Below are 22,678 nucleotides of genomic sequence, written 5' to 3'. Positions count from 1 at the left end.
TGCAGATGAAACGCATACGGGTCCAAAACTCTGGCGGCTCTTCTGCGGCCGTCTCTCTGCGTGGTACTGATTCCTCAAGTGCTGCTTCTCTTGCCCCTTCGGCCTTCCCTTCCATGGCTACCCCCTGGGAGGAGGGTCAGGCCCGTCGTCTAGGGGCAAAACCTTTCCCCCGTTATCTAGTTTGCACCAGGACTGATGGAGATACTTTCACCAGTGTCAAACCTTTATTCTTTGTGGAACACATTGAAGACAAGTTTGGCGAAGTGGACTCCCTGAGCAAGATGCGGTCGGGTTCGTTGCTGATAAAAACTGTTTCGGCTGCCCAATCTGCGGCCCTTCGTGCCTGTACCCATCTTGGCACAATTCCCGTGTCCATTACCCCTCACCAGTATCTAAATATGGTACAAGGTGTGATTTTTCACAGAGATCTCATCCTTCAAACTGATGAGGAACTTCGGGACAATCTCGGACGGCGGGGTGTTCACTTTGTTCGGCGTGTTCAGAAGGGTCCTAAAGATAATCGTATTGATACTGGTGCCTTTATCCTGGCCTTTGAAGGGGATACCCTTCCTGAGAAAGTTAAGATTATGGTCTATCGCTGTGATGTGAAGCCGTACATCCCACCTCCTATGCGGTGTTTTAAGTGCTTGCGTTTTGGCCACATGTCTTCTCGCTGTTCCCAGGACCCTCTCTGTGGTGACTGGACGTCCACTCCATGAGGGGAGTCCCTGTGTTCCCCCTCCTGTATGTGTAAATTGTCATGGTAATCATTCTCCACGTTCAGCAGATTGCCCAGTCTATAAGAAAGAAAAAAAGATACAGGAGTATAAGTCCCTTGATCGTTTAAGCTACACAGAGGCCCGTAAGAAATATGCACGATTGCACCCTGTGTCCATGACATCTAGTTACGCCTTGGTTACATCTTCATCCCTTCCTCCCCCTTCCTTACCCCCATCCCGGACCCCTCTCCTTCCCCCCTCCCCTGCGGCTCCCACACCTTCTCCTCTGGGCGCTGCTCCCCCTCCCCAGCCGGAGAAGTGTCCCACTCCTTCGGCGTCTGCCGGTCAAGGGCGCCTCTCCCGGGATGCCCCTTCCCGGCACCTTCCAGGTCAAAGGTCTGCTGCAGCACGGCGACCGCGAGAGCCGCGGTCTATAGGCCCCCAGGTCGCCCGGTCTCTTTCTGTTCCTGATCTTGCTGCAGCTGGCTCCATTATGCCACACAGCCCTCCTCGATCTCAGCCTGAAAAGAAGAAGAAACATAAATCCCGGGACAAAGAGCCTCTGGTGTCACCGGAGGTCCCTTCCCTGACTTCACAACCGGATTCTGACCTGTCGTTTATGGATGTCGCCCCCTCCTTGTCGGTGACGGGTGGGGACCCGGCGGTATGACTGGATTTAGCGTGTTCAGCCCTCATTTAAACCATCTTTCTTTGGTTCTCCAATGGAATTGTAATGGCTACTATCGTCACCTTCCGGAATTGAAATCCCTTCTTTCGTCCTACTCAGCAGCTTGTGTGGTTCTACAGGAATCTCATTTTACTGATGCTCACTCACCGACCCTCCGTGGGTTCCGTGTTTTCTGTCGAAATCGGGTCGGACCCTTGCGGGCTTCTGGTGGCGTTTGTACGTTGGTCCGTACAGACATTGCTAGCACGTGGATTCCTCTCCAAACTACATTGGAAGCGGTTGCTGTTAGGGTCCACTTAGACTCTGCAGTCACAGTATGCAATCTTTATCTCCCTCCTGACAGGACTCTTACACCTGCTGCCTTAACCACCCTTCTTCAGCAACTTCCTCCTCCCTTCCCCCTCCTTGGGGATTTTAATGCTCATCATCCTTTGTGGGGCAGTGCCTTTCCATCTAGACGAGGTCTTCTTATAGACCAATTTATTGCAGACCACGACCTGTGCCTTCTTAATGATGGCTCCCCTACTCATTTCAGTGCTGGTCATGGTACCTTTTCTGCCATTGATCTTTCTCTTTCTTCTCCCTCTCTCCTCCCTTCATTACACTGGTCGCCACACGACGACCTTTGTGACAGTGACCATTTCCCGTTGATTATCACGCTCCCTTCCCGCTCCCCGATGGAGAGGTTACCTCGTTGGTCTTTCCACCGCGCCGATTGGCCTCTATATACTGCACAGGTCGAGTTTTCTCCCTCTTTGTCGGGTTGTATTGATGACGTCCTACGTGACGTGTCTGACGCGATTGTTCGCGCTGCTAACCTTGCTGTCCCGCGCTCATCTGGACAATTTCGTCGTCGGCAAGTCCCGTGGTGGAGTACGGCCATTGCCATTGCCATCCGTGATCGCCGTCGAGCTTTGCAACACTTTAAGAGGCACCCATCTGTAGCCAGCCTTTCTACCTTTAAGCGCCTTCGCGCTAAAGCCCGTTATTTAATCAAACAGAGTAAGCGGATATGTTGGGAATGATTCGTTTCTTCCCTTGGTTCCACTGTCCCTCTGTCACGGGTATGGGCTACACTTCACTCTCTCCAAGGTTGCCATCGGCAGTCCACCCTCCCAGGCCTTCACCTCCCAGATGGCATTTGTACGGACCCATTAGTTCTCGCAGAACATCTTGCGACCCATTTTGCAATGGCATCAGCGTCGGCCTCCTATCCAGCTGCTTTCCTTCATCATAAACAGCAGGCTGAAGCTGTCACCTTATGTTTCACCACTTGTGAGTCAGAATCTTACAACGAACCTTTCACTGAATGGGAATTTCTTTCTGCTCTATCTTCTTCTCACGATACGGCCCCTGGCCCAGATTCCATTCATAACCAGCTGCTTCAACATCTCAGTGCTCCACAACGGCACCATCTTCTTCGGGTGTTTAACCGTATCTGGCTCCAGGGTGACTTCCCTTCTCAGTGGAGGGATAGCATTGTGGTTCCTGTCCTTAAGCCTGGTCAGAACCCCCTATCTGTTGACAGCTATCGGCCAATTAGTTTGACCAATGTTGGTTGTAAGTTACTTGAACGGCTTGTAGCCCGTCGGCTCACTTGGGTCCTCGAATCTCGGGATCTATTGTCCCCTTACCAGTGCGGCTTTCGAGAGGGACGATCTCCAATCGATCATTTACTTCGCTTGGAATCCGCAGTTCGGCAGGCTTTTTCCCAGCGCCGCCATTTGGTTGCAGTGTTTTTTGACCTTCGCAAGGCCTGTGACACGGCCTGGCGCCATCACATCTTACTAACCCTTCATCAGTGGGGTCTTCGGGGCCCACTCCCGATTTTTATCCGCCAGTTCCTGATCCATCGGTCATTCAGAGTTCGAGTTGGTACTGCTTTTAGTTCTCCACGGACCCAGGAGACGGGCATCCCACAGGGTTCTGTCTTGAGTGTCCTTCTTTTCCTCATTGCTATCGATGGACTTGTGGCCTCTGTCGGTCCCTTGGTCGCCCCTGCCCTGTATGTGGATGATTTCTGCATTTGCGTTAGTTCCTCCTCGATGCCATCTGCAGAACGGCAGCTCCAGGTGGCTATACGGCGTGCCTCTGCATGGACCCTCTCACACGGGTTTCAATTCTCTCCTTTAAAATCGCGGGTGGTCCACTTCTGTCGCTGTACTACGGTCCACCCTGATCCAGAGCTCTATCTCGCTGCACAAAGATTACCTGTGGTTCCACAGTTTCGTTTCCTAGGTCTTCTTTTCGACAACAAGCTCACTTGGCTGCCCCATATCAGACTCCTGAAGGTAGGATGTTTCCGTAAACTCAATGTCCTTCGCTTCCTTGCCCACTCCTCTTGGGGTGCGGACCGTTCCCTCCTCCTCCGTCTTTATCGTGCTCTAGTTCTGTCACGTTTGGACTATGGTTGTCAAGTTTATGGTTCAGCTGCTCCTTCCACGCTGCACGTGCTGGATCCGGTCCACCATCGTGGTATCCGTTTGGCCACCGGTGCCTTCCCTACTAGCCCTGTTGATAGTCTCCTGGTTGAAGCTGGGATCCCCCCCCTTTCTGTTCGGCGGTCCCAGCTTCTGGTGTCTTATGCCCTTACTATCCGTTCTTCTCCCGCTCATCCTTCCTATTCTATCCTACTCCCAGACCATGGACGTCGCCCGCCTGACTCCCGCCCTCGGGCGGGTTTACCGGTTGGACTGCGCCTTGCGTCTCTTAACCGTGATTTTCGGCTTCCTTCTTTGTCCTGTCTTCCTCGCTCCCTCCCCTCCACCCCTCCTTGGTTAGTTCCTCGGCCTCGAATTCGGATGGATCTCCGCCGCGGTCCGAAAGATTCCATCCCCCCGGTGGTGTTCCGTTCCTTTTTCCGCCAAATTTTATGGGAGTTTCGGGATGCTGTTGTTTTTTACACTGATGGCTCTAAATCTGCTGATCACGTTGGGTATGCCTTCACGTCCTTTGTTGGAACGGAAAATCATCTACTGCCACCCTCATGTGGGGTGTTTACTGCGGAATTGATGGCAATTTCCCGGGCCCTTACCTTTATTAAACAATCCCAACACAACCGCATTTTGTTATGTACGGACTCGATGAGTGGCCTTCTTGCTATTGACCGGTGTTTTTCGCGCCATCCCTTGGTCTCTGCCATCCATGACCATCTCGCTGATCTTCACCGTGCTGCTTGTTCCATTGACTTCCTATGGGTCCCGGGCCATGTGGGTATCCCGGGTAATGAGCTCGCTGATCGTTTGGCTGGGGGAGCAGTTACTTACCCCCCGTTTCCTGTAACCCCTCCTGCAGCGGATTTACGGCTTCACATCAAATCCCACTTTGCACAGTCATGGGCCAATTCTTGGGAGGCTACTCCACTGTCTAATAAACTTCGTGCCATTAAAGTGAATCCAGGCCCATGGCGTTCTTCCTTTCGCCTCTCCCGCAAGGATTCGACCACACTGTCTCGTCTCCGCATTGGCCATACCAGGCTGACCCATGGTTTCCTTTTGCGTGATGAGCCACCCCCGCTATGTGGTTGTGGAGCCTTCCAGTCAGTGGCCCACATTTTGGTTGAATGCCCCCTTCTTTTGGCTCTGCGTGCTAAGTACAGACTCCCCCACACTTTACCTTTGATGTTGGCTGACGATTCCCGGATGGTCTCTCTGGTTCTAGGTTTCCTCCGGGAGAGTGGTTTTTATTCTCAGTTTTAAAGTTTTTAATCTCCCTCTGGTGTTGGGGCAGGGCGGTGAGTGTTTGGGTGTCTCCCACTGTAGGCAGTGTTCAGAGATTCCCGATTCACCTCCCTGACCGGACTCCTCTTTTCTTTCCATTTTACTCTGTTTTTACCCCTTCTTTTTAAGGCTTGGTTAGTTTTTCTATTCCCATACGTACTTTCTGCATTATAGCAGTTGTACCTTTTAAGTCACAGGTGGTCTTACCTATGCTGCTTCAGCATAGTGTTGGGTTCGTTCTCTTGCCAACTTCCCTCATTTGTTTTTACTATTGACAACGTGACTGCCCTTTTACGTTTCCCCTTTTTCCGTTTTCTTGTTCTGACTTTTCTGAGATGTCCCGTTAGCAGAATGGAGTCTATTTGAAACAAGGGACTGATGAACTTGCTGTTTGGTCCCTTTAACCTCAAACAACCAACCAACCTCCTCTACAAATACAACTGAGTGAACTCTTGGTTTCTTACACAGTCACTTTGCAAATGAAGGATGTCTCCCTCCCGATCACTGCCTGTTAGAATGCTCATCACTTCCTTCTGTTGGGATCTCCATCTCCATGCACTGGAATGTACCCCATCCCCAGAAGTTCCTAGACTACAGATTAGGACCAACCTATTCCAGGGTCCTGAGGTCTCTGTCGCTCTTATGGTTTTCCAGCATATTGTATGTGCTATACTCAGAGAGTTCCAGGGTTGCATCATCTTCTACCCTGATGGTTCTAAGATAATCAATAAGGTGGGATACGCTTTCACGTCTCCTACTGGCTTAGAATACCATTTATTGCTGGGATTATGTAGTGTGTTCAGAGCAGAGCTTCTATCCACTCACAGAGCCCTCTTTTTGTTTCTCAGGCCTTCCACCATGCTGTTTTAATTTATTGTGCTCAATGATCAGGCTGTCGACCGATGCTATTCTCGTCACCCTTTGGTCTCTGCTATCCGTAACCACCTCTCTGCTCTTGGCTGTGCCGCCTGCGCAGTTGTCTTTCTCTGGGTCCCAAGTCATGTGGGCATCCTAGGAAGTGAACTGGCTGACTGTCTGGCTAGAGAGGCAAGTACTTGCACGCCCCCCCCCCCCCCTCCCCCACCCCCACTACCTTTCTCTATTCCAGGTACAGATTTGTGGATACCCATCAAATTTCTCTCTGTGCAAAAGTGGAATGACATCTGGTGTACTTCTGCTCTCAATAATAAACTCCACACAATCAAGGAGACTGCTGCAGTTGGCACTCTTCCTTCTGCTCATCTTGGAAGGAGTCCACTGTCTTTGTCGTCTAAGCATCAGTCATACTAGACTCACCTGTTGTTTTCTCTTGTGTAATGAGCCTCCCAACAGTGTGGCTGTGGAGCCAGACTGGCGGTATCCCACATATTAGCTGAATATCGCTTTCTTTCGATCTTTCATACTATGTATAGCATGCCAGATTCCTTGTCTTTAATATTAGTAGACGACTCATGGATGGTTGAACTGGTCATCAGTTTCCTATGTGAAAGTTGTTTTTCTTTTCAGTTATAAGGTTTTGCTTTACTCCTGGAGCAGGGGCAGGATGGTTGTAGTTGGGACCTCTTGTGTTTTCTGGGTCTGAAACCCATGACCACCTGCATTTCAAAGACTGCTATTTTATCCCTCTGTTTTTCCAGTTTTTAGTTTTGGCTTCCCTTTTATGCCTTCTATTGTGTGTGATTTTAGCTTGCTCACTTTATAGTTTGTCCCCTCTGACGGGATCCATCCACTTTTAACGGACACCTATATCTTACACAAGAATCGTGGGACTGATGACCTTGCGGTTTAGTCCCATAAACCCCTTCAATCAATCAGTCAGTGGAAGAAGGTGCTGACAGACGTAAATATTTTTGAACTATCAGTTTAACAAGTCATGACTGCAAAATATTGACAGATTATTTACAGAAGACTGGAAAAACTGATGGTCTGGGTTCTGGAGAAATGTTGGAACAAGCAAGGTAATACTGATGCTATGGATTATTGTGGAAGATAGGTTAAAAGAAAGGAAAATATATATTTATGGCTTTTAGACCATTAGGGAAAGCTTTTAACAATGTTGACTGGAGTACACTCTTTGAAATTCTGAAGGTAGCGGGATAATATACAGGAACAAAAGGTTATGTACAACTTGTACAGTAACAAGTTGGAGTTGTAAATGTCTTAAGAGCATGAAAGGGAAGCAGTAGTTGATTTGCCAGTCAGTCAGGGCATTCCATCAGTGTGGGCAAGTGTATTTGGCTCTCCAGCACTGGGGACATACCTGTCATGGGCAATGCTAGACCCTTGGGCTGTTGATGTGCATACCACCCTACTATGCTTCAACTTCGACACTGACTTCAACTCCAGCATTAGCACTGATGCAGCCTCAGCAGAGCAGCAGCCTCCTCTGACAGCACTGGCTGCTGAACGTGGTCATTAGCCTGCTAGTGCCAGCTATCTTGATGCCCTCGAGCATCGAACTGTGTCCACTCTAGTGCACCCATTCGACACACACCAGTGCCTAGCACTCTGTCATGTCAGGAGATACTGAGTTCAAATTGGGCCATGCCAAATCCAGATTGCCACCTCACAAATGCTGACTGCTTGACCACAGCAGGCTATGCTGACACCACTAGCTCTGCAAGGCAACCCCATCCAACTCCCACCGGCACTGCAGATGTAGCACTCTGCTGCCTCAGCAGTGCCCAACAGTGGGCACTGTCTGACTTTGTTGCACAGATTGAGCTGCCAATAAAGCTGTTTACCATCTGAGAGCATTCTCTGGCTTTGCCATCACCACAGATATGGCATTACCCATTTCCTTGCATGATTCATATGTGACACCATGATGGACTGGAGGCCGTTCTGCTATCCTTGGCTGACTATTACAACCGGAGCTGCTGTAACTTAACTCAAGAACAAATAAAGAAATCATGTGTACAAACACGTAAAACATATTGGTTGGCAGGTCAGAGCAGGAGCCTCCATTCTTGTAAATCTGAGGCTATTATCTTAACAAATGCACTACTTCATTTGATATGTACCTAGTGTACTGTGCTGTTATGTTACTCGTAACTAGCAGTATATTGTAAACATATATTATGTCAGTAGTTTAGTTGTCTTTTTTTTTATTAACTCGTACTCAGAGTTCTTTAAATAATGTTGAACTGTATGTTGCACATTATTTAAAAGATGTTTTTTGATCACCTTTGTGAATAAATTTATTTCAGTTATCTGACTCATCTCCTTGGGGAAATTATTAGGCTATACAATCGTAATCCATGATAGAAAACATTGTTTTGTGTTTTTCCTTTGTTTTACTTGATAGGTCCAAATTGATTCCTGGTCCATGACCATTTATAGAACTATGTACAATGTACTTACAAATGTCTTCCTGATGTGAACAACTGACAATTGATTGACAGAGTAAGGATGCCAAATAAAAAAAAGGTTAAAAAATATTTTCTTACAGTTGTATTGATGATGATTTGGTGTACAATATAAGTGTACAATATGCACCAAAATAATTACCAGAGATTTCTTACTTATTTGATCCAGTGTTTCTGAATTTATCTTGCAGTTCTACTTATTTGTAAACAGAAGTGTAATAACAGTGGAGCAACTCTTGGTTTTGTCAGAAGTTAGACATGGCTGTACCAATTATATAGTAGGTTTCACAGGTTGTCATAACTGAGTGTGTTAAACATAGAGTAAATGTTGCCAGTGGCAAACCTAGAGCTCAGCCTGTGTTATTAATCAGTATGTTATTACAACCTTTAATTCCTATTTATATTTGTTGACATTGCCAACACTCAACCAAAATGTCGTCTTCCAATTTAAATTAGACCTCTGACCATGCCATGAGACCAGAGACCAACATTTTTTCCTTTTTTGGGGGGGTGGGGGGGGGGGAAGTTGAATCACCATTTGTAAGAGATCCTTCTAATTAACACCCATAATCATGTGTGTGACATGAAAGAATGAATATTGCTCAGAAGATGCTCAGGTCATGATCTGTTTTTCTAACTTTAATCCGTACTTCAGCAGGTCCTTGTTATCAACATGTGTCACAGGATTGCCCACCTGTGTCCAATTGCAGATATGCAATCATCAGTGCAATCTACCTTAAAAGATTATCTGAAGTTCTATTCTATCAAAGTTTTGGGTGAACTGAACCTACCAATTCTGGATGCCTCCTTTGTCCTGAAACATAATGATGTTGCAGCATGTGCGTTAGGCTAATACAATTACTGACAAAACATCTTGGACTTGTTGTGAAACAGGTACTGAGGCCACGACTGTCATGTTGCGGAGCATGTTATGCAACAGGATACTGTTTGTTGCCAGCACACGCTCTCTGCCTATGTCCGGAAGGTGACAATTTGATAGTGAATTGGCGAAGCTGATGCATGTGAATCTTAGTTGTGGTGGCATGTAGATCTGTAGTGTTGCCAGGATCTAGGGTAGATTGAAAGGTGACTGTGTGGTTATGAGTTTTCAAAGTTGTTTTGAAGGCTTCAGTTAATCCAAAGTTTCCTCATACTACAGGCCCCCCACCATAATGGGGAGAAAAGAAGAGCTGGTGACTAACCAGTGTCGAACAGGAACTGTTGGCTTAACAATCTATTTTGTTGTGTGTTTAAGATTTTTTGATAAAAAAATCATAGACCATTTTTAAAGTAAAACATTTATTTTTAACCTCAAAAACATCCAAATTTTATGTGCATCATGAAGTATGCATAGTACCATTAGGTTCCTACGTCTGCTGGTTTGTGTGTAATTCACTCAAATCTTCACTTCACCAACTAGTTGACGAATGTAATGATACTTTGTCTATCTGTTTTGATCATTCATTAAATTCTAATTTGTTAATGAATTTAATAGCCCTTGGTTATCTATTTGCAAAATAGGAACTGAGGACTCATCAACATTTCCAATTTCTTCCAGAAGTCAGTTCTATAACACAAGTGGTTTGGAAGCATCACTTGCAACCACATATTCTTCCTCCATTGAAGAAAGGGCAACACACTGTTGTAATTTACTTTATCACACAATTGGACCTCCATTCTTCTCAAACTTATTGCAATCTGCAATTTTTTATTTAGATATCTGAATATTTATTTGAGCAATGCAAAATACACCTGTGTTTGTGAGTTGTTCTCTCACAGTGCAATATTAACAGCATTCTATAAATCAGGTCTTGTACCCTGTGTTAAATACATCAAACTTCCAACTATCTATCAGTAGTGTTCAGTATTATTAAAAAGTGGTATCCATTCTGACACAGTTGGTAAAGGCAGTTGTTTTGCATCCATCATGCCATATTTCTCTAAAATTCTTTTCACATGTTACATTGATTTTTTTGAATATAGTCATCAAATTTCTCGATTTGTAAGCCCAGGAAGTAATCAGCATTTTCTATAGTGATCTGAAAATGTTTACCTATTGTTCAGTAGATTTAAGTTATTGCATCAGTAGAGTGCATAGCGAATCCATCATCAACACAAAACAGCAGTATCAGTTTTTCACTATAGAACATGCAGGGATCTGAATAGCTCTCCTGTAAATTACATTCACTATGACATTCATAACAGCATTTTAACAATTACCTTAAGTTGCACAGACTCTTCAGCAATTTACATACATGACCTTTACTGTCACCATAGCTCTCTGGTTCATTCACGTAAATTTCCTCCTTCAAAATACCTTTCGGAAATCCTGTTCTTACATCAGATTGCCATGCCACCATGTTGGAATCACAACACTCAACAGGGCACTCATTGTCTCAAATCTTGCCACAGGGCTAAATGTTGTGTATAAGCTATCCCAAATCATTGAGTGTATCTTTTTGTATATCATTTTGCCACTAACAGAGCATTACATTGAACTTCTTCAGTGTTTATATATAGTTTGGTAGCAAAAATCCATTGATTTTCAGTCACCTTATTTGTTTTAGTGTTGTAAACTGGTTTCAATGTTTTATTTTTTTCCAGAGAATTCATTTCTTCCTCCATTGCTTATTTTTCCATTCTTCAGATTTTTCTGATTGTACTATCCCTTTAGAATTCCTTAGTGCCTCACAGAGAAGCATCAATATTGGTTTGTAGGCTAAATCTTCACAATAAGACAATGATATCTTCGAATTTTGTGCCTCATGGAAATTGTATCATACTTTGTTTTCATTCCGTGCTTCATAATGGCTCTCAACTGGCCGTCATTGCCAATACACATGCTTTGCTAACCATTTCATTACTTATAACTACATTTTAATTCATACAGTCCCAGTAACAATTCTCTTCAAAATCAACATTTTCGCACAATTGGAGTTTTGCCTTCAGTTTTCATGGGACACTTTAGATACAGTGTGTATGTTACAGCCAGAACTGCCTCACCTCACAATGCTTTTTGTAGGTGTGGTCAGCAAACCTAAATAATTCTGGCAAAGTAACTTCAACTTGAGTCTTTATCTTTTTAATAAACAGTGGTAACTTTTCTTTAATTTAATCTTTGTGTTGTGAATGGTACATTACCCACAATCTGGGAAAAAAAACATTCTTATAAACAGAAAAGTACAGTATTGGTGACATTGCAGTTCATTATCTTGCATTGGTCTGCAAACATCTGCATAAACTAATTCTCCAGCTTTAATAGATTTCTACACTCTTTCACCAATGCCAGCTGATGAAGTCTGCCATAGACACATCCATCACAAAAGCTGCTATCAGTCATTGTCTCTATACCAAATCAAAAACTACTGCACATAATGTTTATTTTGACAACCCAATTTTCCATGCCATTTTTGTAAGGTATCACCAGTGTCGGCAACAACATAAGACTTTTCTGGATGGAGACCTTCACAGCCAAATGATAAAGCCCTTTTCATTACTGTATGCAGCAACAACAAATTGAATATTATTTTTTTAAATACCCATGGTTTGCCATCACTTTGTTATGTGATGTATTTCTTTTTGTGCAGCTTTCTTAACAGAAAATAAATTAGCAGATTCATCTGAAGGAAACCAAACATCTTGAAAATAATTCTTTGTACAATTCTGTCCATTGATACCTGTATACCAATGGGATCTGTACTAGACGCTTCAATTTCTACACCACTTGTGGCACTATCCATCATCCTTGGAGTTTCGGATGGTTCATACATAGTATACCAGTCACATTAATTTGTTACGTGATGTATTGCACCACTGTCAGTATACCACTCACTGCAGCCAGTTTGTTTATATCCACAGAAAAGATGTTGCACCTCAACATTACAACTTTCTTCTCAGTTTCTGATTTATCTGTGTGGCTAAAATTTCTTGAACTTCCCATTGATGTTACACAGGTTGACAACATAGTACAGTCTTTTCTTTTCCCTATCCCAGAGCACTCGTTTGGTTGATGACTGTTTTTCCTAACATCTAAAGCAAACCAAATCTGTTGTTACATTATTTTGATTAGTGTCCTACTTTGCCATGTGAAGAATAGTTTCCCTATGTTCCGTTTATGATTCTGCTTCAGAAATAGTTTGATTGCCCCTTTGTTGCCGTTTGTTAACCTGCATTTTTGTCATCGTTGCTGCAGCAACACGTTTATCATCACAATCAGTTATTCTCTACTCTCAGTAATAAAATAATTTTTGTAATTTATTCGTGTTGTATTCGGCTAACAATTCATCCACATAACATTAATGTAATCTGACTCTGTGGGCAAAGTTTGCACAAATCATTCCCATAGGTTACCATCATCGACTGGCTTGCCTAGCAAAATTTGTATCGCATCAGATTTAGCAAGATGACCTTGTACATCACCAGGTGCTTCCCATATAATATTATGAAATCTATGTGTAAGCAAATCACTGCATTTGGCTAAGGGAACATCATAAATCTTATGCAGTTTGTTCCAAATATCTTTGGTGGTCTTGCATTCACCGACGCAAAGCAAAGGCTTGTTGAAAAGTGACAAAATTGAGCATTTCCTTGCCTTCCCATTAGCATTTGTCAATGAAGCAAGATTGGTTTTGTAATTTTGAGTAATGTCTTCTGTTTTAACCAGCTTGTCACGTACTTCAAAAATTTCATCACTATGTAAAATTGTCCTGAGCTATCCAAGCATGACTCACGACCTGTCCTCGCAGCTTTACTTCCACCAGTACCTCGTTTCCTACCATCCAAATTTCACAGAAGCTCTCCTGCAAAGCTTGCAGAACTAGCACTCCTGGAAGAAAGGATATTGTGGAGACATGGCTTTGGCCACAGCCTGGGAGATGTTTCCAGAATGAGATTTTCACTCTGCAGCAGAGTGTATGCTGTTATGAAACTTTCTGGCAGATTAAAACTTCCAGAAGTGCTAGTTCAGCAAGGTTTGCAGGGAGAGCTTCTGTGAAGTTTGGAAGGTAGGAGACGAAGTACTGGCAGATGTAAAGCTATGAGGACAGGGCGTGAGTCATATTTGGGTAGCTCAGACGGTAGAGCACTTGTCCGCGAAAGGCAAAGGTCCTGAGTTCGAGTCTCAGTCCGGCACACAGTTTTTATCTGCGAGGAAGTTTCGTCCTCATTATAATTCACCTGATTCCTCAGTTTTCTTTGTTAGCCAGTTTTTCAGTTTGTTGTCTTTAGTCTGCCATCGTCTCAGCTTTTGCACTTCTACAATATCAAGTTATCATCGAAATTGCTTACACCTGTTGCACTTTATGTCCAGAAACTCAGCAATGATGCTCATCTACCATGTTGATAAAATACTACTGCACATCTTTAAAATAAAACATTAATTTTAAAACTCAAAAGTACAAAATTATTGAAAAACTCATCAAACATCCACAACACACTAAGTGCAGCTAGGCTGCTATAAAGAGTCTATAATGTCAATATACAGCTTCAAAAGAACGTTAATATGTTTAGAAGTTGCTACTCACCATATAGCGGAAATGCTGAGTTGCGATAGGCACAACAAAAAAGATTCACGCAATTATAGCTTTCAGCCATCTATCAGCAACACACACACACATGCGCGCGCACACACACACACATGCACACACCACACACACACACACACACACACACACACACACACACACACTCACGCAAACGCAACTTGCACACATGTTTGCAGTTTCAGACAGCTGAAACCACACTACGAGCAGCAGCATCAGGGCATGATGGGAGTGGTGACTGGGTGGGGTAAGGAGGAGGCTGGGGTGGGGAGGGGGAGAGGTAGTATGGTGAGGGTGGCGGGACAGTGAAGTGCTGCAGTTTAGACAGAGGGTAGGAGACAAGATGGGGAGGATGGGGGGGGGGGGGGTAAGGAGAGAAATAAAAAAAATTAAAATACTGGGTGTGGCGGTGATATGTCTGTGTAGTGCTGGAATGGGAATAGGGAGGGGGCTGGATGGGTGAGGACAGACTAATGAAGGTTGAGGACTGGAGGTTTACAGGAGTGTAGGATGTATTGCAGCAGAAGTTCCCACCTGCCCAATTCAGAAAAAGCTGGTGTTACTGGGGAGGATCTGAATGGCACAGGCTGTGAAGCAGTCATTGAAATGAAAGATGTCATGTTTGGAAGCGTGTTCAGCAACAGGGTGTACCACTTGTTGGTTGTCATGCCTACATAGACTGCAACACAGTAGTTGCAGCTTAGATTGTAAATCACATGACTGGTTGTACAGGTAGCCCTGCCTTTGATGGGATAGGTGATGTTAGTGACTGGACTGGAGTAGGTGGTGGTAGGAGGATTTATGGGACAGGTCTTGCATCTATGTCTATTGCAGGGTATGAGCCATGAGGTAAGGGATTGGGAGCACGTGTTGTGTAAGGATGGACGAGGATATTGTGTAGGTTCGGTGGACGGTGGAGTACCACTGTAGGAGGGGTGGGGAGGATAGTGGGCAGGACATTTCTCATTTCAGGGGACGACGAGAGGTAATCGAAACCCTGGCGGAGAATATAATTCAGTTGCTCCAGTCCCGGATGGTACTGAGGTACAAGGAGAATGCTCCTCTGTGGCCGGACTGTGGGACTTTGGGAGGGGGGTGGGAGACCGGAAAGATAAGGCACAGGAGATTTGTTTTTGTACAAGGTTGGGAGGATAGTTACGGTCAGCTAAGGCTTCAGTGAGACCCTGGGTATATTTTGAGAGGGACTGCTCGTCACTGCAGATGCACCGACCAAGGGTGGCTAGGCTGTGGACGCTGAGCACGCTGCCAAACATTATGTCCCTCATCTGAATGACTGCTTCACAGCCTGTACCATATGGATCTTTCCCACCAACACCAGCTTTTTCTGAATTGCGCAGCTGGGAACTTTCCTTGCAATACCTCCTACATTCCCGTAACCTTCCTGGCTTGAACCTTCATTAGACTGTCCTCACTCATCCAGCCCCTTCCCTGTTCCCATTCCAGCAGTACACAGCCGTCATTTCACCGCCACACCCAGTATTTTAATTTCCTTTTATTTGCCCCCCACCACCGTCCTCCCCACCTTGTCTCCCACCCTCTGTCTAAACTGCAGCACTTCATTGTCCACCGCCCCTACCATACTATCCCTCCCCCTCCCCACTCCAACCTCCTCCTTACCCCCACCCAGTCGCCACTCCCATCGTGCACTGGTGCTGCCGCTGAATCTTTTCTTTGTGCCTATCGCGACTCAGCATCTCTGCTACATGGTGAGTAGCAACTTTCCTTCTCTAATATTGTTACAGTCCATCCTGGATTTTCCATTGTTTGATTTGTAATATGTTTTGATAACAACACTGAAAACACATGTACTTTAACAAGATTAATATCTTTGTATTCTCACTTTGTTTACAGGTATCAGGCCAGGGACATGTTTTATCATGCTTACAGAGCATACATGGTGAGTAATGTGTATTGCTTCATTAATAATGTTGTTTGTGTTTTGATAGTGGTGATGGTGTAGTTATGTGCCGTGGTTATGCTCAGCACCTTGGTCAAATTAAAAAAACTTTGACGACTTACATCAGCACAATAATAAAAATTCAGATCTTATGCTGGTTTGTTAAGTTTTTATCCTACTTCATATTCTTTCGATTTTATTCGATTTCTTGTGTTGGTTACTATGTTGTCTGTCTTATTTATTAATTAAAGACATTTTAGCTGTCATTAACAGTTGGTCATCGAACAGTGGCTGTACAAGTTAGTGCAGGGTTATGGTTTTCATTCATTAGACTCCAGTGTTTGTTGGAGATCTCTGAACGACCCTGTTGGAACTCTACACTGAATGAGTTGATACAGTGGGAAACAATACGTTCATGTTTGATGAGGAGTGGTATCAAGTTTATTACCATTTAGTCATCTTCAGATGTACTGTTCCTTTAATTCTTGATTGTAACCCTCTGGCAACAGTTCAAAGTTTGACAGATACTGGAATTTTGTGAGAAATGTGTGTGGGTACAACCAGTTCACAAACAAAAAAGAAAACAAACTCTACCATGAGTATATTTCCTTTTGTTATGTTCCAGTATTGTTTTGTGTTCTTTTGTAGCTGTTGATTACTGAGATTAATATTGTAGTATGACGTTAGTATCCTTGCATACCTGTAGATTTCCTTCAATTTTATGCATTCTGAGTGTGGGAAGCTACTATCCAGTAGGTGAGTGTACTGTAAGGATTTTGATCTGTTGTTACACACTGCTCAATGATATGTAGTATTAATCACTAGATACAGTAGATAATGCCAACACACACATACTTTTATAATTGATAGTCAAAATGAGAGCTAAGCATCTTTCATAGAAGTTATATACCTTTATCTGATACACTGGAATACTAGGAATTTTTGTTATGTGCAGAATCAGTAGTTAAAGATTTTTGCAGAAGTAAGAACTGTACTGGAAATAATTTCTGAAGATTTTCTTTCCATTTAGGAAACATAATACCAGCATGGGGCTGCATATATCCCTTTTGGAACATATGTTATAGTGGTTGTCTCAAACCAGCCTTTAAGTGTTTCTTAGTTCCATCTTTTTGTTTCCATGCCACAACTCACCACTCTGTTTTACAAGTGAGACCTGCTTCATCCCCATAAACATTTGAAGTATATGTAACCAACATTTGATACAGAAATAATAAGATTAGTTATAAATACCGAAACAGGCATATATGGAGCAGTGTGAACTGGAAAGCATAGTCTAAAGGTCCTCTTCATTGCAAGAAATGGTGTGGGGGGAAGAGGTGTGTGCATTGCATGTTTAGATTTGGAAAGTAAATTAACAGTGGACTAGAAACATTTTCCTGCTGCCAGTAATCAATTGCTATTTGATTGATAGGCTAAAAATGCAAGGAAACCTCAAAAAATTGGGTGAAACAGGAGGGGGGAGGAGGGAGGTGACAACATAATAAGAAAGAGACATAGGCAGGAGAGAACACACCATGTAAATAGAAAAGAAGTGGAAGATTGCTGTGGAAGAGAATGGAAAACCAAAAGGCCAAGAACTTCAGAATAATAAAGACCAGGTGAATGTTGGCCCATTCCCTATATTTAGGGCTGCTAAACACTTTCACTGAGAGTGGGTTTTGTGTGCCTAATGATAGAAACAAAAACCCTGGTCCACACTAAATAGAACTGATGACTAGACACACTTCTTACTTCTCAAATATTGTCCATATTATTTTTCATTTTCCTATAATGTATAAGTTTGTCTTTAAAGCTTTCCTAGTTTTTCTGTGCTGTGCTGGTTTATTGTGGTGTTGTAAGGATTTAGTTTTCACACTGATAAGTGTTACCATTTTCAAAACTGTTATTACTTCTTGGATGTTATATTGTGGAGGATTTCAGATTTCTACTTTTTGATTTTAATCTCTCTAAAACAAACATTGTATATTTTAATAAACACAATTATTTCAGGAAAATGCATATCCTGCAGATGAACTGATGCCTTTGAGTTGTAGTGGTCGTTGGCGTGGGACAGAGCCAAGCCGTGGTGATATAGATGATACACTTGGAAAGTATGTATGTTTATGCCTTAACAATACAAATACATGAAATCATTCTTAGCCTTTTAAAATATATTTAAGTCAGTGTGACATTTAACTCAGTGTACTTGTTTTGTCAAGCAACAAATAAATCTGTTGAAGGTTGAACTGAGAGAGTACTGTAAAACTATTTTGGCTTCTTTTTGTGTGTGTGTGTGTGTGTGTGTGTGTGTGTGTGTGTGTGTGAGAGAGAGAGAGAGAGAGAGAGAGAGAGAGAGAGAGAGAGAGAGAGAGAGAGAGAGATACTAGGAGCTATTCTGATGATGCAGTGGTAGTAACAATGATTACCAAAGTAAAAAAGGCAACCAAAACAATGGGAATATATTATTAGTAAGCTAGATAAGGTGTCAACAGTGTCCTATCTCGAGAAGACACTCGAAACAGTAAGCTTTGGGCAGGAAAATGCACCTCAAGTTTTGAAGAATTGTTGACAAAGCACTACCTAGAGGAACAGTTCATGATTGGAAGGTCAGTTCATAGTGTACAGTCGCTGAAAGAAACTTCTAGAGGAACCAGCTACTGCATAGTAGATGTAAAATGAAATAGGGGCTAGATAGAGAGATGCTAGATAAAATGCATTTCATTGTCAAGAGGGGATTAAATGGAAGATTACACAAGTACTGTAGCAGCATTTTATTGCAAGTCCTTGTAGAGACTGTTGGTAACACCGAAGTTTCAAGGGTGAGTAATAAATGGGAATGTAGCAATACACTGCAGTTCCTACACACTGCTCCTGGACAGAGAGCAAAGACAATATTATACTAGTTACATTACACATAGAGGCATTTAAACAGTTATTATTCCCCTGCACTTTGCAGTGCTTTGCAGAGTATAAAATAGAAATGGCCATTGCAGGTTATTTGCGTAAAGTAGACTAACAACCATTTACAATTGGTGCTATCGAGGACAATAATAATTATGGGCATTACTGCAAGTTTACTTTATAAGCAGAAAAGTAGCTGCTGCTCTTCTTGTTACACTTCTTAGCTACTGTTTTTGTATAATACTTCAAAGTAAGCATATATGTAACTTTACACAGAACACAATCATCTGTTTGTTACACTTAAAGTCTGTTAATGTTAATATTAATGTCAGTGAATTTACATTTTTGAGTCCATATGTTCTAATAAATTGTAGCGACAAATAAGGTTCCTTTAAACTTTCTTGGGGATGAAGAAGCTTCAGCTGTATTTAATTTTTTTTTTAATCGTATCACAACTGGTTTTGTGGCACTGAAAATCACATCCTCTGGTGACATGGAACTAAGTCATAAGAACTAACCTGGAACATGGAACTCAACATTCTTTGTCAGACCAAGATAATAAACTGCCATTAGCTTGGTCTGACAACAAATGTTGTTATTGTTACATATCATCATAAGATGTGGTTTTCAAAGCCACAAAACCAGTTGTGATTTGTTAGTAAAACAGTTTAAATACAGGTAAAACAACTTCTTAATACTAAAGATGTTTACTCACAGCTTTGGTTTCCTAGTCTGCAAGGTTTTCTGCCTTAAACTTTATTTATGAACATTTGAGGTTTTCCAGTTTCTTGTGTGATGGATGCCAGCAACCTGTTAAAGATTTTTGCGTAAAAATATAAATTGCATACTGAACGTGGGTCAAGAGTAATATAATTGCTGTTTAGATTATTTTTACTTCTGTGATTGTTCATCCTGAATCAACCCTTTTCATTAATTACATACACCATTAGATATCTTAATTACTTAGAGGACAAGTGTATTGTCACCTAAGGGAATGAATCCTGAGGTCCTTGGCTAGGGTTCTGTAAGATCAACATTAAATAATTATCTTACTGCACACTTCTATGTAGTAAATACTTTTCTAAACATTGCTGCAATGCACCAGTAGATTAGGCTATAGGACACTATTCAGTGAATGTATAACCAATTGTAAGGATGTTAGACTATTCTCGTATTTGTAGCTGGTGCATTATCAGTATGCTTGTATCATCTGCAAAGGTAACAGTTTTGAAGAGTCATCCAATGCCTTTGGTAAATGATTGCTGCAAGTCTTATGAACAGGAATGGGCAAAGTACAAAAGTTTTCAAGACTCCATGATTAACATGTACTAAGGAAATGTGCTTCTGCCTTGAATAAACACAATGGTTCTTGTTTTACCATTCAAACACGTTTCGCGATGTTTCTCCATCTTCAGTAGATTTTACTTCATTATCTGTTGAACAACATCCAAAGAATTTATGCATTATGATATTTACCAGTTCTTGGGATTATGGTAATCACATTACTATAAGTATTGACAGAAATATTAACATGAAAAATAAATATATACCTTATTAATATTCATAAGTCTGTCTGTTGCTTGTAGCACAGCTATAATTATTGCCTTCAAGTATGTCATCCGCAGTTAATAAGTGTTTTATTACATAATTTATCCAATTTTAGACCTAATATGATGTTATTGATATTTTTCTGTAGCACTACTTTCATTATATTACATTATATTTTTTGTTTGCAAAGTTTTATTTTATTCTTTGACTAGCATTTTTAGGTTACAGTACTATTTTTTGAAAAAAAATTTGAAATATATGCTGATTGTGATTAGGCTTTGTGAGATGGTGAGTGGAGATAGAGAGAGCTGACTTCTTTTTGTAGATCTTGTTTTCAGACTTATGCACGATATTCAACTGGAGCTTGCTAATGCACACTGTTTCACTGTTTGTGCGCATGCGTGAGCGTGTGTGTTTTTCTGCAAATGTGGAATGACTGTTATTATTCTTAAGTGCCCTTCTGCGTTCAGTGTATCCAGTGTTAAAATTTCTACTGTTTGTCCAATGTAAATTGAGTTGCAGTCTTGACGCATGAGTTGGTAGATCCCAGATATGTTGCATTTGTCTGTGTTTGTGTTAGTTGCTTTTGTATTAAGTTGTCTCTTCTATAGGCAATTGCCAGTCCTTGTTTTATGTTGCCTATTCTCTGAGATGCTTTGTTGTAGTTAGTGTGTGCCATTTTTTGTGGATGTTTTTTTTTTCAGCTGTGTGTGTGTGTGTGTGTGTGTGTGTGCGTGTGTGTGTGTGTGTGTGTGTGTGCGTGTTTTCGTATTCTGCATGCCTGTGGATGTATACCGGTGTTGCTCTGTTTTCTGCTGCGTGTTGAGTGCTTGCTTCAATTTTGTTTTAATTTTTTTTATTTAGTTTGTCTATCAAGTTTTTTTATCCATTTTCAATTGCTATTTTTTTGATGATTTGTAGCTCATGTTTGTAGTTGTTTTCATTGAGGGGAGTTTTATTCAATGTGTAGCATGTGTCGGACTCCAGCTTTCTTGTTGATAATGGGATGGTTTGAAAGTTGGTGTGGTTGTGCTGTTTCTTTTGGATTTTCTGAATATGGAAAATTGGTGTTGGTTATTGTATCTATGTATTGGGATGCCTAAGAAATGTTCTTTCCTGATTCTAAGGTGAATTTTGTGTATGGGTTAACTGTGTATATATATCATTGTGGTTTCGTTGTGTACTGTCGAGTGTTTCGCTAGAGGGCATATGTTGTCATCTACATAGCAACACCAGTATATTATTCTGTTTTGTTTGGGTTTCAGTATGGTTCAAATAATTTGATTTCAGTGTGATTTAGGAAGATGTTGGCTAGGATTCCACTGATTGGTAATCCAATGGGGAGTCGATCCTGTTGTGAGTAGAAGGGGTTGTCAAATGTGAAATTGTTTTGTGATTAATTATAGAATGCTTGTTATTTCTTTTATGTGCTGTTTGGGAATGTCTTTTTACGTTCTAATTTGTGTTTGATGATGTCTGTGGTTTCTGTCATGGGACTATTAGTGTGCATGGATATGATGCCAGATAATGTGAGTTTGGCTGTTGTTGCTACGTATGTTGATGTGTCTGATCTGTTCTATAAGCTCTTCAGTTGCATATACTTCTGTTGTTTGTGTATATATTATGTTTCTGTAAGTATGTGTGTTTTTCTTTGGCTAGCTGATGTAAGGGTGCACCTCTGTAATTTATGAGTAGGCGTATTTGTATTTCCTGTTTATGGATCTTTGGTAGTCTGTTTAGTGTGGGTGCTGTCGTGTTTTTTTGTTTTAGCCATTTTTCTTTCTGTTTTGTGAATATGTGTGAGATGTTTTTTTAGAAGGCACTGTGACTCTCCCTGGTATCTTTTTGTTGGGTTGCTGATTAGTTTTATTATGTTGTTCCATTCTCTACACTTTAGGGTTTTATTTTTGTACTTCTTTTGCTTTATTATTTTCATGGCTTTGCTCTTGTCTGATTTTTGTGATGAGAACTCTGTTGCTTCTAAGTTTTGTTATTATTTTTCTAGATGTTTTTTCTTCCTCATTTTTTTGTTCCTGTCAGTACTTTATTTTTCTTTTCCTTTATTGTGCATCTGATTTCCTCTGCTGTTAGCTCTCTTGTTAGCCCTGCATTGAAAATAAAGTTCGCATTCCTCTCCTGTTTGATTTTGTTTCACTTTTTGTTATTAGGTTCTCTATTGTCATATGTGTAGCCTGTGTGTTGACACTGGATTTAGGTCCTCCTCCTAGTAGGTTTAATTCTTGTTTTGTGAATTGTATGTTAGTTAGGTTGGTCAGT

At 41.9% G+C, this 22,678-nt stretch overlaps 1 protein-coding gene across 1 annotated transcript in view; it reads left to right on the top strand.

Moving 5' to 3' along the window:
- Positions 1–22,678, top strand: part of LOC124796335 (ER degradation-enhancing alpha-mannosidase-like protein 3) — a 228,558-nt gene that overhangs the window by 14,232 nt on the left and 191,648 nt on the right. Inside the window, exons 2-3 of the mRNA XM_047260471.1 lie at positions 15,907–15,952; positions 17,963–18,063. Coding sequence (XP_047116427.1) covers positions 15,907–15,952; positions 17,963–18,063 — 147 coding nt within the window. The remainder of the gene's footprint in view (positions 1–15,906; positions 15,953–17,962; positions 18,064–22,678) is intronic.

This window comes from Schistocerca piceifrons, chromosome 4, assembly GCF_021461385.2.
Source record: "Schistocerca piceifrons isolate TAMUIC-IGC-003096 chromosome 4, iqSchPice1.1, whole genome shotgun sequence".
In the NCBI taxonomy this organism is placed as follows: Eukaryota; Metazoa; Arthropoda; class Insecta; order Orthoptera; family Acrididae; genus Schistocerca; species Schistocerca piceifrons.
The sequence above is the reverse complement of the archived record's forward strand: the minus strand, read 5'-3'. Positions and strand labels throughout refer to the sequence as shown.